The following is a 15,833-nucleotide window of genomic DNA, read 5'->3' on the forward strand; positions in this document are numbered from 1 at the left end:
GTGGGAGCATCTGCCGTCGTGTGGGCACTGCCAGGTGGCTCCCAGCTGCAGGCACTGGCTGCAGCGCCTCAGGGCTGGGGAGGCCGGTGCCACCTGGTCCCTGCCAGGGCAGAGATGCGATGAGCCAAAGGGACTGGCGCCAGCACTATTCAGCTGGGTTTACACTGCTGCAGCCCAGCTCTGCCACCCCATCCCCGCTGGGTCTACCCCCTTCAGTGCCAGCACGATTCCCACCCCCACTCCCTGATCTATCCCCTCTGCAGCCCCAGCACTGGCCCTGGCCTCCCTCACTCGATCCACCCCCGGATCTACCCGCCCCCATGCAGTTACACCCTGAAATGGGTAAAGTCCTGGGCACTTTGTTCAGTGCCCCTCCCCCCGCATCCCAGTTACCCCAGTGTTATACCAATGAAAACTAGCAGGATCTTATTAAAGAGGACAAGATAAAGATGCCTCATTTATTATGATAACAATTTGATTTATGACCAATAACTAATATCTTAATCCTTATACACACACATTATACCTAATACCTATACACACACACACACATCCATCAGATGTTCTGCAGCTGCTGCATAGTTACCAGTCCTGCTTGAGTCTGTGGCTTGAGTTTGCAGGTTGGGTTCGTAGCTTGTGGCGGCTAACTGGCCAGGAAAGCCGGGCACAAGGACGAGCTGGGTCTCTGTTGGGCATGCACCGATGCCCTTCCATGTTGGCAGCAGAATGTTACCCTCCTCCAAAGTTTTCCATCTCACCCATTCTTTTTGTAGGCTTTAGTTTGAATCCAGAGTCAATAGGTCTTGCTGTGTCACGCTGCCTCCAGGTTTGTGATTGATCATCTGTCAATTGCAGACATGACTTTCCAGCCTCAGACCGGACCGGGCTTTGATCTTTCTTCTATTGTACCTTTTCTTTTTAGGGTCGATTCTTCTTACTTTGTTAGGGCTCTTGTCTGCATCTTCAGCCATTGGTGTTTGAACTCTATTTAATCAGGACAGGCTGGGGCTGGAGGTTGACTCCATCATCCATACATACCTCATTCACACATCTAAACTAAACTAATAAGATTACAGCAGGGTTTGCAAAAATGAAGGTTGCAGCAAGCCCTTACAAAATGGAGTAAGCGTTTTAAACTGGGGTTTGAATTACAATATGGCAAACAGTGAACAGAAGTTACACTATAGGCAAGTGTAATAAATGGTGAACAGAAATTACAATCCTGAAACAGTGCAAGTCTCAGTGATTTAAGCAGGAATTGGATTGATAGTGAAATTTACAAAGGCAGCTGACTGAACAGCTATGGCTCTTAACAAGCATCCTAACTGTTAATTAGCCAGTTATTGGGGTAACCGGTTTTATGAATGAATATTGTTTCATTCATAAAACTTTACTTATGAAGTTACATTAATAAAGTAAACGATTAAAAACAATTTCATTCATCAGTTCTACACCAGCCACAACCCTGCCCCCCTCCCCTCAACTCTTCCCTGGGCCCAGGAGAAGGGAGCAGCTAACAACAGACTCCAATACCTACAAGTCCCCACCCCGACCCGGCAGGCTCCCCACCACAGTCCGTCTGCCCTGCACACCCCCATCCATGCTGCGAACCATCTGGTGGGACTGGCGCATTCTGGGCCTGGGCCAGCACCTGACCATTCTTTGTCAGTCAGCCAGTGCTGCCTCGTGTAGAAATCTGCTGCCTGGAGCCCTGGGGAATGGGACGGGAGGGGGGGGTGCATGCTTGTCAGCGCCACCCATAGACCAGGTCTCATCACTGATCAGGTGCCACACACCCAAGCTGCCAGCCTGAGCTGCCACTGGCCTAGCCTGTGCCCAGCTCTTGCTGCTATCATCAGCCCCCCCCATGTCATGGAATTCGATCTACAGTGAACTAGTGAACAGCTCCAATTACACAGTGAACATTAGGTTTCAGAATTAACATGGGGGAGGGGAATGGGGCCTGCACAGTAGCTGCCTGCAGACTCAGGGACCCATAGCTGCATCAGTTCTGCTCAAGTCACCTTCTGCTGGCTCTTTACAGCACCACGGCTAGAGCCTTAATTACTGTGTAACGAAAGCTGAAGCCTTGGCCCCAGCTCCATGAGCCTGAAAGCCGGCCCAGGCTGACTGAGACCAGCTCTAGACAATCCGGGCACCGGTTCCCACCCCACCCACCTTCCCAGCGCGGAGCCCTGTGCCAGCCCCCGCAGGAGCTGTGCAGCAGCTGTGCCATCACGGCGTAAGAAGGGAAGTGTGCAACTCCCCAGCCATCTCCCCGGCCCCCAGGAGCTGAGAGGCCTCGTTAGAGCCCACTTCCCATTAGGTAATTAAACAGTAAACAACCGTCACGCTGGGGCAGGGCGATCCCAAGTGCAACAGCCTGGGGCTCAGTGGATTTGGCACCAGTGCCGGATTTGCCCCATCTCAGGTGTAACTGTGCCAAAGCCACAGGGCTGACACCAACGTTCCTGCCATTGGCCCAGTGGGTTATGGGTGTTTGAAACCCCCGCTCCCACCATCCCCTGTGCCATCAGTGGGAACCCCACACCACAGAGCTGGGATCCTGCAATACATGACAGCGGAAATGAGCAATGCACCCCACTCTCGTTAACCCCGTGGGCTGGTGTGGGGATACAATGCACTTCCCTGGTGTGAATGCTCAAATGCCACTTCTGTGTGTTGGCAAGGCCTTAGTGCGCCCCCTGCAGCATGACGTGAGACATGGCCAGTGCTTCAGGCAGAGCTCACTGCACTGGGCGATTCTGGAGAGATCCACCCATCTTCTCCTCCTGGTTTCTGGCAGTCAGAGATTTAGGTCGCCCTGAGCATGGGGTTGTGGCTCTGATCATCCTGGCTAATAGCCATTGAGGGCCCTAGCCTCTGTGAACTTATCTCATTCTTTTTTGAATCCAGTTATACTTTTGGCCTTCACAACATCCCCTGGCAAGGAGTTCCACAGATTAATTGTGTGAGGAAGTATTTCGTCTTGTTTGTATTAACCTGCTGCAGCTTCTTAATTTCATCGGGTGGCCCCTGGTTTTTGTATTGTGGGAAAGGGTAAATAACACGTCTCCAGTCACTTGTCCCACATCCTTTGTGGGCATATGTGTCTCTAGCCCATCCCCCGTATTTGTCTCTTTTCTAAGCTGAACAGCTCTGAACTTTGCACTCTCGCCGCATAGGGAAGCTGTTCCACACCCTTGACCATCTTTGTTCCCCTTCTCTGACTCTTTGCCAGCTCCACTCTATCCTTTTGGAGCTGGGGCGATCAGGGGTGGGCGCACCAGGGATTGATGTGGGGGTGTGATAACTTTTGTCTTATTTTCTATCCCTGTGCTAGTAGTTCCTAGTCGTCTTTCTCCTCACTGCTGGGAACTGAGCTGGAGTTTTAGCCCCATGACTCCAGTCTCCTTCTTGAGCTAGATCCCATCTCTGTGGAGTTGGGCTTGTTTCCCCCAAGGTGCATTACTTTGCACCTCGACATGTTGAATTTCAGTCCCCTGGCCAGGGAGATCCCCCGGAACTCAGCTGTCTTGTACAATATTAGTTCATAGGCAAATGTTGCCTCTTCACTGATCACGCCCTTTTCCAGATCGTTAATGAATTTGTTGAACAGCCCAGTCTGGGGGGACCCTGCCATTCACCTCCTGCCCTTTGTTTCCTATCTAACAGCTACTGATCCAGGGCCTTCCCTCTTTCCCTGACTGCTTTGCGTCCTCCAGAGCCTTTGGCAAGGCACTTGGACTGGAAGAGTGAAAGGGGGGGCTTTTAGTGCAGTGAGATACCAGAAATTGACACCTCCCCCCCCCATGCAACCTGCCCCCTGAGAAGCCAGGTGGGGCAGCAGTGGCCTGTAGTAACTGACGCGCAGTGTTTTCTGTGCGCTGCTCCCTCTGCCACATGCCGCGGAGAAGGCCACACACCCTGCCCTCACCTTCCTGCTTCCCCGGCGCTGGCCTGGGAGTCCAGCGTTCACCTGGGCACATGGAAAGAAACTAATGAGCCGGTTGGAAACTGTGAGCAATTCCCAGGAGTGGCAATTAAATACAAAGCAGCATTCGCCACCTGCTTCTCCCCAGAGCCAGGGTCAGGCTCTCTCCTCCCAGATCCCTGCCCATCTCTCTACCCCACCCCCAAATGTCCCTCACAGCCTCCCCTTCTGAGCTCCCTTCCAACCTGCAGCCAGCGGGCCCCTGCTGCGGACAGCTTACACCGGCAGTGCCCCAGGCTCAGGGAAGAATCCCTCTGGGGTTCGTGACAGCTGAGCCCTGCATTCACACCCGAAGGTGCTGCAGGAGCAAATCAGGGCTGGGGGCTAAACATCCTCTCCCCGAATTAGGCCTGTCTTGAGCTCCCATCCACAGATCTCCAAGCAATTCACTAAAGGAGGGGTCATTATCCCCATATTGCAGAAAGGGAAACTGAGGCACGGTGAGGGGTGGGGACTTGGCCAAGATCACCCAGCAGGGCAGCGGCAGAGCCAGATATGGAACCCAGCCCATTGCCCAGAGACGTCCACCTCTGCCGCTGCTGATCCGGCCCCTTCCTGCCCTGCCAGATTCACTCCAGAATAGATTTAGGACAGGAATGAAAGTGAAAAGACTAGAACGGAAGAGAGAGGCTGAGAGCCCAGCGCCCAACACTGCCCCCTGGTGTGACTCCGGAGTGACGCCGCCAGGACGGCAGAGAGAAGTGCGCTGCGGACTGGGCTGAGCCGGCTCCAGGGCGCTCCTTGGCTTTCTGGGCAGGCGCTTCTCGTGGCCCTGCCCCTCTCGGCCCCTCGCCCGCCCCGCCCTTCCCTCTCCAGTGGCCGCTGTGGGGCAGGCTGGGAGGCAGCCGCCCGGGACCCCGCGTCCACAGCTGGGAAAGCCCCGACTGCCCGGCAGCGCCCAGGGCCCCGGAGCAACTGGTGGAGTCGGACCCCCCGGCGTAGCAGGACCCCGGCCCGGGCAGAGCGGATCGGGGCTTCCCGAGAGCCGGCGCCATGGTGAGCGGCGGAGGGCGCGGGCGGCCGCGGGCAGCAGTTTCGGTTTCTATCCGCGGGGACTCCGGTACCCTGCCCACGGCCCTGCGGGGTCACGGGGCCCCGGTCTGGCCCCCGGGCGCTGGGGGGCCGGTGTGCCGCTGGCCCGGGGGGGGGCACATGGTGCTGTTCAGTGCCTGACACCCCCCACCCGAGTTCGGTGCCGCCTCCCGCCCCCCAGAACTGAGCTTTGTGCCCTCCTCTATCTCCCCGTTTTCCTCCCTGCTTGTGGCAACCCCCGCTGCTCTCCGGTCGCCTGCCCCGCCACAGTCGCTTTCCTGCCGAGCAGAGGTGTAGCGAGCGCCCTCCGACCGGAGGGGGCCCCGCAAGGAAGGGGGCCCCTAAAAGTGGCAGAATAAACACCGCATTCCAGTTTCTGCATTGTAAGGGGCCCCGCCCGGACATATGTTCGGAGGGGGGCACCGTTCGGAGGGGGCCACGTTCTTTGTTGCTACGGCCCTGCTGCTCAGCCCCTCCCCTCCCGGACGCAGGACGGGTGAACCAGAAACCAAAGGCCACATCCTGATCCCAGCTCCAGGCAACCGTTTGTCCCCATCGAGTCAATCGTTTACCAGTTAATCGGAGTCAGCAGAGGCTTTGTGTACACACAGCCACCCTGGGACAACCTGTGCTGAGCTCTTGAACCAGGGCAGTTTTGCTGGGCTATCCGACATGCGCTACACCAGTTCTTCTGCTGTCTCCGCTAGGAGGGCTTAGGTACAACCTCCTGGGCTTTCCATCAGTAGATCTCACAGTGCTTTACTAAGCAGGTCGGTGTCCTTACCCCATTTTACCAGTGGGGAAAACTGAGGCACACAGCAGGGAAGAGACAGCCCAAAGTCACTCAGAACTTCAGTGGCAGAGCTGGGACTAGACCTCAGGTCTCCCACATGCCAGTCCTGTGCTCTGCCTCATGGGTTATACACTCTATGTGGACGTGTGGATTTTGGTATAAAGGGGCTTGCTCTGGTTTAGTTTATGTCTCTTCAGTGCTAAGCCAAGAAAAGACCCTTGCACTGAAGTGGGGAATTAGCCCGGTGTCACTATAGTGCTGTAATTAGGCTGGTAAATGTCTTTGTGTGGCCAAGCCCTCGGCCTCGTGTCTCAACCTTGCCAGGTGGCCTGGCCCCTGATACCTGAGCTCGGTGCTTCTCCCTCCCATGCCCCCCCGACCTTATTCAATGTACAAATAGATATAAATAAATATCTCCGCAGACCCCTCCCATTTCCTCTAAAAGAAAGAGTAAAAAGTGTCGGTGGGGCCACTGCTGAGCCGATCGACCTGCTGTGTGTGTGGAGGGGCTGGCAGAGATTCCTTGCCCTGGCAGGCTCAGGGTTTGTGGAGCAAGATTTTGTTTGCTTGAGGTCGTTTCTAGAGGAAAGTGGCGGTGTCCCTGCAGGGAGCTCGCCGGGGGGAAAGCAGCTGATCCACGCTAGCTGTGCTGGTCAGTTTCCCCAGGGAGACAGCCCTCGGCTGTACCGGTGTAAGGCTCCCATCGCTCCTGCGCTGTGGGGTTGTGCTGCTCTGAGGGCACCACCCCAGCTGACGCCTCAAGGCCTTGCCCTAAGCTAAGAGTCTGCCCAGCTGTCGGCCTCCGTTTATCTCTGTGCGAAAGCCCCAGCTCTTGTGTCAGGCTCGCCAGCGTCACGGCACCACGACGTGTCTCGGGAGGGCTTTCACTTCGCCCTGCTTCCCAAGAGCTGTGCTGCCTGCAGGCCCACTGAGGCTGCCAGGCCGCCCCTCCCTTCGCAGGGTCCCCCCGGGACGAGCACACCCACAGGACGCCTGGGCTGCTGGGGCCCTGATGTGGTTGCAACTGTAGTGTGGACAAGCCCAGAGATTTCCCCCTTGTGGCTCTGTAGCATCTCTGGGCCCGACAGATCGGGGAGTTTGCCCAGCAGCTGCTCACAGGTATGGGGAGGGATTGCTGGTGCAGGGACCCGTGAGTGGCAGCTTGCCTGTGCCTTAGCTCCCCTTGCAAACCCCTTCCCCAGGGGTCAGGGAGCCTGAGTGCGCCCCAGATGTAGGAGTCAGTCCCCCTGGATCTCCTGTAGTGACCCCCAGCTGTTGGGGCAGATCTTGGGGAGGCCTGTGGTTCTGTCTCACCCACTCTGATGCACAGAAGAAGGGCCTTCAAAGGCCATGCTGGTGCATGTGACAGTCCCTACAGGGTTAATCTGCTTTGGTAGGCAGCCGGTCCTGGCCCCAACCCCTCCTGGGGGAGATGAGGAAGGGCCTGTGGAGTGGGGGGTCTGTGGGGAGCGGGGTCTGGCAGCTCTCCTCTGAGGAAGGGCTGGGCTATTGTCCCGTACCCGCCTTGGTGTTCCAGATGTGGCATCGTGCGGCCAGCCTGGGCGAGCCAGCTGTGTGATGTGCGCCAGCCAGGGGTCTGGCCTGTGGACTCCAGCCGCCGTGCGCTGGGCTGTAAATACTGCGCCTGGGTCTCTCGGAGGCACCCGCCCCCCTCCCTCGCAGGGAGTTGGGTGTTTGTCTGCGGGCTGCAGGGCCCGATCCTGGGAACCAGCAGGGCAGGTCCACCAAACAGCCCAGACTCAGCCCCTCCACCCCCCTCCCCACCAGTGCAAAAGGCTCAGCTTTAGCCCCGGCTGGGTGGGCGATGGCAGATGGGACCCCGGGAGCCTGGCCCTGCCTTGGCCCTGGGGATGTGGGTAGATAGCGTGCTCCTGTGGCTAAGGAGCTTCGCTTCCTTTAGCACTGCAGAGAGGAACTGGGGCTGTGGGAACTGTGTCCCCCCCCCCCGCCCCTCCTCCCCTCAGTTGCTTCCACTTTTAAAGGCTTGTTCCACCCCAAGTGTCAGCCATGCGCTGGCAGGGAGGGCCGGCCTCATCTAGGCAGGGACATTTGCCATCTGCTGTGCCCACCAGTGCTGTTAATCCCCCGGTGCCCAGGTGCCCAGACTGAGACTGGGGCCTCCGTGGGGCTGGGTGTTGCACGACCCTAAGCCAAAGAACGGGGAGGGACAGGAGCAAGCAGGCTGGCCCTGGCTGCCTCCTGGGGGGCTCAGCCTAGCCCAGGGCTGCTGGACATCCTGCTGGGGGGAAGGAGGGGGCTGGTGTGTGGAATTTAAATTATTCAAGGCTCCCTGGGGACATGCTGCTCTGAGCAGCCATCACAGGACTTGGCGCTTTCCCACCGGACTGTGCTGGCAGGCAGGACTCCTGGGTTCTATTCCCGGCTCTGCCTCTCTGGGTGACTTCAGGCAAGTCCCTCCCCTGCTCTGGGCCTCGGTTTCCCCATGTGTGATGCGGGATCAGGATCCCGAGCCACTGGGATGAGCCCTGTTAGATCGGGGGGGCTGGTGTCAGTGTCAAGGGTTCTGAGCTTCACAAAGAGATTCACACGGTGGCCTGGCAGATCAGGGGCTGGACTGGGCCTCAGGAGAGCCAGGTGAATTCCTGGCTCTGCACAGATGCTGGTCCAGTCATTGAATTGTTCTGGGCCTCAGTTTCCCCATTTGTGAAAGAGGGATAACGGCCCTTTGTCTCTATTCTCAGATGAGGCTCTCGGCTCTTGGGGGCAGGGGGTGTCTCTGGCTGTGTCTGGCCAGCACCTGTATGGTGGGCTGCCCATCTCAGCTGGGGCCTCTACCTGCTACCGTAATACCCCTAATAAAGCAACATCCCCAGTGCCCGCCCGAGATCGGTGGGTTGGGGTTTGCTGCCAGCCTGGGGGTCTGTTTGACCTGGTTGTGAGCCGAGCAGGGACGATGGGACTGACCGAGAGCAGGGTGGAGAAAGACCCTGCCTGACAAAGGGGGTTCTGCCCACTGGCTGCACCCACTCCCTGGGGAGCATAGCCCCCCGCACATGGGGGTTTATCTGTTGTTCTGCCCCACTGCAGGGAGTGGGGAAAGGCGGCTTGTTCTGCCCCTCAGGCTGCCGGGGGCCCTGCTGCTCAGGGCAGGTCGTGCCCCTTCCCGTCCCCTGGGCTGCGAGGGGCTGGTGCTGCTCCGCTGGGAGGACACCCCAGGGTGGGGGCTGCAGGGCAGGGAGTCTCCAAGGAGCCAAGCACCTGCAGTAGCCTGGAAAGTCACACCCCAGGCTCCCCAAGAAATACAGCCCCTCCTCCCCCCAAACTGATTCCCTCATTGGTATGTGGGCCTCTGAACCCACCTGCCTGTGTCAGCACGGGCTCAGCACATGCCACTAGCCCTGCATTTCCTCTGCTCCAAAACCCCCTTCGATCCTCCTGTCTCAGCCCCCGCTGCGATCCGCCCCAGATCTGCCTTGCCGCCTAACGGGCTATTGCCACTGCATGGAGAGGGGTGTTTATTCCAGTCACACCTAGAAACCCTGCCCGAGATCAGGGCCCCGTGGGGCCGGGCGCTGGCCAGACCCCGCCTGAGATCAGGGCCCCCTTGTACCGGGTGTTGCCCAGACTCCGCCTGAGATCAGGGCCCCGTCGTGCCGGGTGCTGCCCAGATCCCCAGAGACTCTCCTTGCCCCAGAGAGCTTGGTCTGACTGGATGGAAGGAGGAAGGATCCCATTGCAGGTTGGGTGCTGAGGCCCAGCCAGATGCAGTGACTGGTCTGTGGTCACGTGGGGGATCCACAGCAGAGCCAGGAACTGAACCCATCTTGTAGGGCCCCCGGTCCAGCCCACGCTGGCAGCGCTGGGAATTCCCTACCCTGGTGACTTGTTTTTCCAGCTCTCGCTGCCTCCAGGCATCAATCAAAGGAGCCCAGAACAAACAATAGTGACATGGCTGATTCCCGTAAACCCTCCCTCCCCGGCCCAGAGACTGGGACGTGCTCCAGCAGCCAGACGTCCCGACACCTCGGTCCCCCACAGGAAATGTCCCCTGGCCCAGTGCTGGCGCCAGGCCATGGCCTATGAGAAAGGCTGGGACCAAATTAGCATGGGGTGTCTCGGCGCCCCGGGGCAGGGGTGGGCAGGAGGAACCCTGAGCATTGTCCTCAGCTGAGCAGAGCGGGCAGGGAGAGAGAGAGAGGCTGGGGGGGGGGAAATGAGGACTGGGTTGGGGACAGCCATGGCTGGGGCGAAGGGAGGGGGGCACTGTCCCTGAGCTAATCCCACAGCATGGGCAAATGCAACCCCAATTCCAGCCCCCACACCCCAACCCTCGCACACCCAGTCCCTGCCCTCCGCACCCCAACCCCTGCACACAGTACCCCAACCCCCGCATGCCCAGTCCCTGCGCACCCCAACCCCCGCACTCTGTACCCCAACTCCTAACCCCCCAATTCCTGCCCTCCGCACCCCAACCCCTGCATCCTGTACCCCAACTCCTAACCCCCAATCCCTGTGCTCCACACCCCATCCCCTGCATGGCATACCCCAACTCCGCACCCCCACACCCCAACCTCCGCACTCCGTACCCAACTCCTAACCCCCCTGTCCCTGCCCTCCGCACCCCAAGCCCCGCATGCTGCACCCCAATCCCAGTGCCCAGTGAGAGGGATATGTTAGCCCAGCCCCCCCACAGTGAGATGGGGAGAAAGGGGGGGCTGGCTGGGGGGCAGGAGACAGCCCCATGCCTGTTCTCCTTGGGGGGCTACGCAGCAGGTGCTAGGAGATGGGCACCTGTGGGGAGCTATGAGCTGGGAGTTTTCCAGCTCGGGGACCAGGGGGCTGAGAGCAGCAGGGTCCTTTGTGTGGTGTCATCTTCAACATCCGTTACTGAGCCTTTGAGGGGCTGCGGACATGTGCATTGGCCATGCTGGGAGGAGTGGGATCTGTTGGGTAGAGCGGGGGTGGGGCAGGGAGCCAGTACTCTTGGGTTCTAGCCCCACCTCTGGGAGGGGAGAGGGGTGCAGTAATCACAGCAGTGGGGCTGGGCACACAGATCCTACCCTGCTCCATGCAGCAGAGCGCTCCCTGACTGCAAGGGGACAGCGCCCCATCCTGAGCCCCACAGCCTGCTCCCTGCAGTATGCTGTGCATTTCCGTGAAAGTCTCGCCTCCGAAGCCCAGCTGTTGCTGGTTGCGCTGAGATCTTAGCTTCCGGCCCCGCATCCTGCAATCGTTGAAGGATTTTTCCTCCACTGTTCCCCTTTCCTGCTGGAGTTGGCTCAGTGCACTTGTCCCACCCAGCGATCAGAGACTGGCTCAGGCGTCTCCACCCTTTGATTGGGGTCTGGTCTGATTCCTTTTACCTCTTTGTGGAAAGAATATTTCCCTGGGGGATTTGAATCCCGCCAGCCCAGGAGCCAGGAACATCGCTCCAGGAATTGTGGAGGTCAGAGGGCATCCGCTTGTCTGCTCCAAGAATTTATCCTTGTGGTTATTTCCTGCTCTGGCCACCCAGTCCTCCATGAGTAACCCACACAGGATGTGCCAGAGAGAGTGTGCTCTGATCAGCACCTCTCAGCCAGGGGCTGCACCCTCCCCAGCACAGAGCAAATGAGGCCTCTTGGGCATGATGTGTCTCGAAGTTAAGGAGAAATGAATCAAGAAAGAACATAAGTAAAGTATCCACAGACACAATCCTGCTGTGGTCTCTGCAGCTGGCATGGCCCTGAGGGATCTGAAGGTGCAGGGCACAAGAGACCAAAGGCAGAGCTAAATACAATATGCTGCCCTATGGGGAGGAGGGAGCCCTCCCCCGCCTACTCCTGGGCTTTCAAAATCATTTCCTCCATGGACCACAAGGGAAGGCTGGGCTGGTTCCTAAGCCCACTGTACGAACTGGTCCCCGGACCAGCTGCTGTTGTGCCTGGGATTAACCCATCTGTTCCCAAACTGTGGATCAAAGGGTGCCGGGGGGGTTGTGGGTCTCCAGCTACGGAGGGGCAGATGGGCCAAGGCCGAGTGGCACTGTGACCATGTGCGCCAGGTCGTGACGCCCGGAGTGGGGAGCTGCCACTGCCTGGGTGAGTGCAGAGTGGGATCTTCCCGCAGCCCAGAGGAGTAAGAGATGAGCCCAGGGGGCACAGCTTGGCAAAATTCAGGAAACAGTGAGTTAAGCCTTAGAACAAGTGAGCTCCCCTTAGCCCCCAGGACCTGCTCCTGCCGTCCTGAAGGCCAAAAGGGGCCCCCAATGTGACATTGGGTTCACACCACCAATCCTCCCAGCAGCTGGCCCAGACGGCTGAAGCCAGCCTTCCTGTGTTTAACCCTGTCCTCCCCACAGGTGGAGGAGAAGCTGGAGCAATGCCAGAAGGAGACAGAGGAGGTGACTCAGATTATGCTGGTCAACTATTCCAAGGTGCTGGACCGGGAGGCCAAGCTCAGCACCCTGGATGACAGAGCAGATGAGCTCCGCAACATGGTACGCTGGGGGGGTGAGGAGAGGGAGCAATTGGGGAGGGGGGGGGCTTGCTTGTGCACCATCACTTTCCTGGGGGAACGAATCCAAGACCCACAGGTGTGCAAATGGGCTCCCAGTGCAGGGCCAAAAGGAGAATTCCCGTTAGCAATACGGGCCCCATGACACACAGCTGCCTGTTCCGACTCTGGCCAGCAGGGGGCAATAATGAAACCGGCGTTACAAGTGGCAGCCATACAGGGATTGAGCGGAGGGAAGCTGAAGCCTGGGGCGAGTTCCTTGGGCCTGGGGGCGGGTCCCCAGCCACCCCTTGACAACTCTTGCTTTGTTTCCTCCTAGAGCTCTACCTTTAGCAGGACGACGAAGACGGTGGCGCAGAAGAAGCGCTGGGAGAACAGGAAGTATAAGATATTCCTGGCGGTGGTAGTGGTGGTCGTGGTGTTGATCATCCTGGCCGTGGTTCTATGGCTGTCGCTGCGCGGGGCCGGGAACCAGGCCGCTGAGAACCGGGCCTCCGGGAACCAGGCCACCAAGAGCCAGGTCACCATCACGCAGGCTGACTGAGGGAAGGAGACAACCCAGTGCCCTCTCTGCTAGGGATGCAGGTGCCCTGGGCTCAGCGCAATATGGACATCGTGCGCATGGAGACTGCAGGGGCTGCCATTGGAGCTGGGGCTTTTCTTTAGCTATTTGGAAAGGCCCCTTTGCAGATGGGTCACAACACTGGGAAACAGTATCGACAGTCCAGCTCCAGGGAGCAACCCTTCTGCAGACTAAACAATCCCAGTTCCCTCAGCCTCTCCTTATAAGTCATGTGCTCCAGCCCCCTAATCACTTTCGTTGCCCTCCGCTGGACTCTTTCCAATTTTTCCACATCCTTCTTGTAGTGTTGGGCCCAAAACTGGACACACTACTCCAGATGTCAAATAGAGGGGAATGATCACGTCCCTCGATTTGCTGGCAGTGCCCCTACTTATACAGCCCAGGGCTCAAGAGCAACCCTACAGTAACAAACCAGTGTGTGCAGCCGAGCTCTGACATACAATCCCCCAATAACAACCCACTGGGATCAGCCCCAGCAACCCTACAATAACGCATGCAGTCCCTGGGAAGGGACCCCAGCAAGGGAGAAGGCCCCTGCATTAGGTTTCCTGGCAGGTCAGGTAGATGAACGCTCACAAGTGCCTTAAGCTTTAGTTACAATAATGGGGGTGGGGGGAGAGGTTTGCAGACAGTTGTACTTTAGTTTAGTTGTGCTAAAACCACTCGACCTGGTTTTAAGACCGGTCCCCAGATCTGTTTAAAGCTCTTGCTGCCCTGCGCCGCAGCCTTTCGCACCAGCCCCAGCACTGCTGTGGGCAGGTCAGTAAAGGCAGATTGTTTGTAAAATGTCCGTGTTTGTGGGTCGATATGGCTGCTGGGGAGGGACAAATGGGGATGGACAGAGAGACGGATAAACCGATAGAGTCTCCACCATCTTCCCTACCTCTTTGTCTGCTGGCCTCACATGGCTGGCTTGATTTCCCCACCTCCTAGAGCTCTCTGCACACAGCAGCAATCTGTGCGCAGGGGTGCCCGATCCCTTCCCATTGTTCCCCCAACTCCCCACCACTCCAGAGTCAAGTTGGATCTCCAGGTTAAGAGTCAAATTGGATCTCCAGGTTAAGCTGAGACACACACCACATCCTTTATGCCTGTAACTGTAATGGTTCAAAAGAGAACTAGATAAGCTTATGGAGGATAGGTCCATCAATGGCTATTAGCCAGGATGGGCAGGGATGGTGTCCCTAGCCCCTGTTTGCCAGAAGCTGGGAATGGGCGACAGGGGATGGATCACTTGATTCCCTGTTCTGTTCATTCCCTGTGGGGAACCTGGCATTGGCCACTGTCGGCAGACAGGATACTGGGCTAGATGGACTTTTGGTCTGACCCAGTCTGGCCGCTCTAATGTTCTTAGAGTGTGACCCAGACGCTCGCAGCGAAGGTGTGCTCGGAGCACAGGTCGGCACGCTCCTTTGCCATCATGCCTATAACAAACTCGACAGCAGTTACGTTGTGGGTGTGCTGAGCCCATGGCTGAGTGGAAATAGCCATTTGTGGTTTCCTGGTGCTCCTGGTCCGTCTCCCACTGTTTGTCTCATCTCGTATGTAGATTAACTCTTTGGAGCAGAACAATTTGTGTAGTGGGGGTGCTGAGAGCCAGTGTACCAAACTAAACCCTGCACCCCCAGCACCTATGAGCAAGGCCCCTCTGTTGGCTCTGGGTCTGTACAGCGCCCAGAACAATGGGGTCTTGCTCCATGAGGGAGGCTCCTAGGTGCTACCAAAATATACGTAGCATGATGGGTCCTTTTCCAGGACTGGGGTCCCTGGGCATTACTGTAATACACTTCATAAATAACCTACTGTGCCCAGCACAATGGGTAGTGTTTGGGATGTGGGCACCTGTCTGCTAAGAACTGGGCTGAGACCTGCCAACTCCAGAGCCACCAGAGACCTGCCAGCCATTCCCACCCTGGGCTCAGTGGCGTAGCCAGGTTCTAACATCAAGGGGAGTGAACACACACAAAAAGGCGCCACCTCACATCAAATTACCAATTACATCCACTCCCTCCCACTTCCTGCCCCCCTCAGAACTCCAACACCACCCCGCTCCTTGTCCCCTGACTGCCCCCTCCTGAGACCCCACCACCGTAACTGCCCCCCTAGGACCCTACCTCCTACCTGTCCTCTGACTGCCCCGTCCCCAGACAGACCCCCAGGACTTCCACGCCTATCCAACCACTCCCCGCCCCTGACAGGAACCGCAATATACACCGAGACACACCCCGTAATCCAAAGTGGGGGGGGGGCGAGGGACCACACACAGCTCCTGCCATTGAAGGTACATGGGCAGCTGCTTCTGCCCTAGCACCTGGCTTTAGTGTTTAGCCAGAAGCCTTTGCGAGCAGGCAGAGGGATACTGCTAAGAGTCTGGTACAAACAGACCTAGCAGAGAACACAACAATAGCACTGCCTCTTCCCAGCACAGAGCCCATAAACAAGAGAGGCAGAGCCGTGCTTAATAGAGTGCATGGGGTGGGGAGGGAGTACAGACAAAGGGATGGGGCATGGAGAAAAACTGCAGAGAGAGAGAGAGAAGGAGAAAGTGAGGAAGAAGGAGAAGCCAGGAGGCTGTGTCTCTGGAGGGAAGCCCTGGGGGAGGGGCATTCGGCTGCAGCATGTTAATGAGACCCTTGCAAACACAAGGGAAAGAAGCAGGGAAGGGATTGTGTCTGGGCAGAGGACAAGCAGGGCTACTCACTCAGTCTCCCCTGTGGCATTAGGTAGCAGGGCCCAGGAAATTAAAATTTCTTAACCACACAGAATTGTTAACTGCTCCCAAATCCTTTTGTGCCATGGCTGCAAACTTAGAAGAGCTTAAGCTGTGAGATGCATGAACTTCCTCAATAAATATCTCTTGTGCGGTGCCTCAAGCAGGTTTGCATTGCAGATGAAAAGCCCAGCAGAGAAAGCTTGCAACTTTCCCAGCTCTTTCAGGAATGTTTGGGGCCTTT

At 57.7% G+C, this 15,833-nt stretch overlaps 1 protein-coding gene across 1 annotated transcript; it reads left to right on the forward strand.

Annotated features, from left to right (window-relative positions):
• The first annotated feature begins 4,774 nt into the window (after positions 1 to 4,774).
• VAMP5 (vesicle associated membrane protein 5) lies at positions 4,775 to 15,752 on the forward strand. Its single transcript, XM_054017789.1, has 3 exons — positions 4,775 to 4,990; positions 12,142 to 12,279; positions 12,616 to 15,752. Exons 1-3 carry the CDS (start codon positions 4,988 to 4,990, stop codon positions 12,838 to 12,840), a joined length of 366 nt encoding a protein of 121 aa, XP_053873764.1. The 5' UTR covers positions 4,775 to 4,987; the 3' UTR covers positions 12,841 to 15,752.
• The last annotated feature ends 81 nt before the right edge of the window (positions 15,753 to 15,833 follow it).

The sequence above is a fragment of the Malaclemys terrapin genome, chromosome 2, assembly GCF_027887155.1.
Source record: "Malaclemys terrapin pileata isolate rMalTer1 chromosome 2, rMalTer1.hap1, whole genome shotgun sequence".
Taxonomy (NCBI): domain Eukaryota; kingdom Metazoa; phylum Chordata; order Testudines; family Emydidae; genus Malaclemys; species Malaclemys terrapin.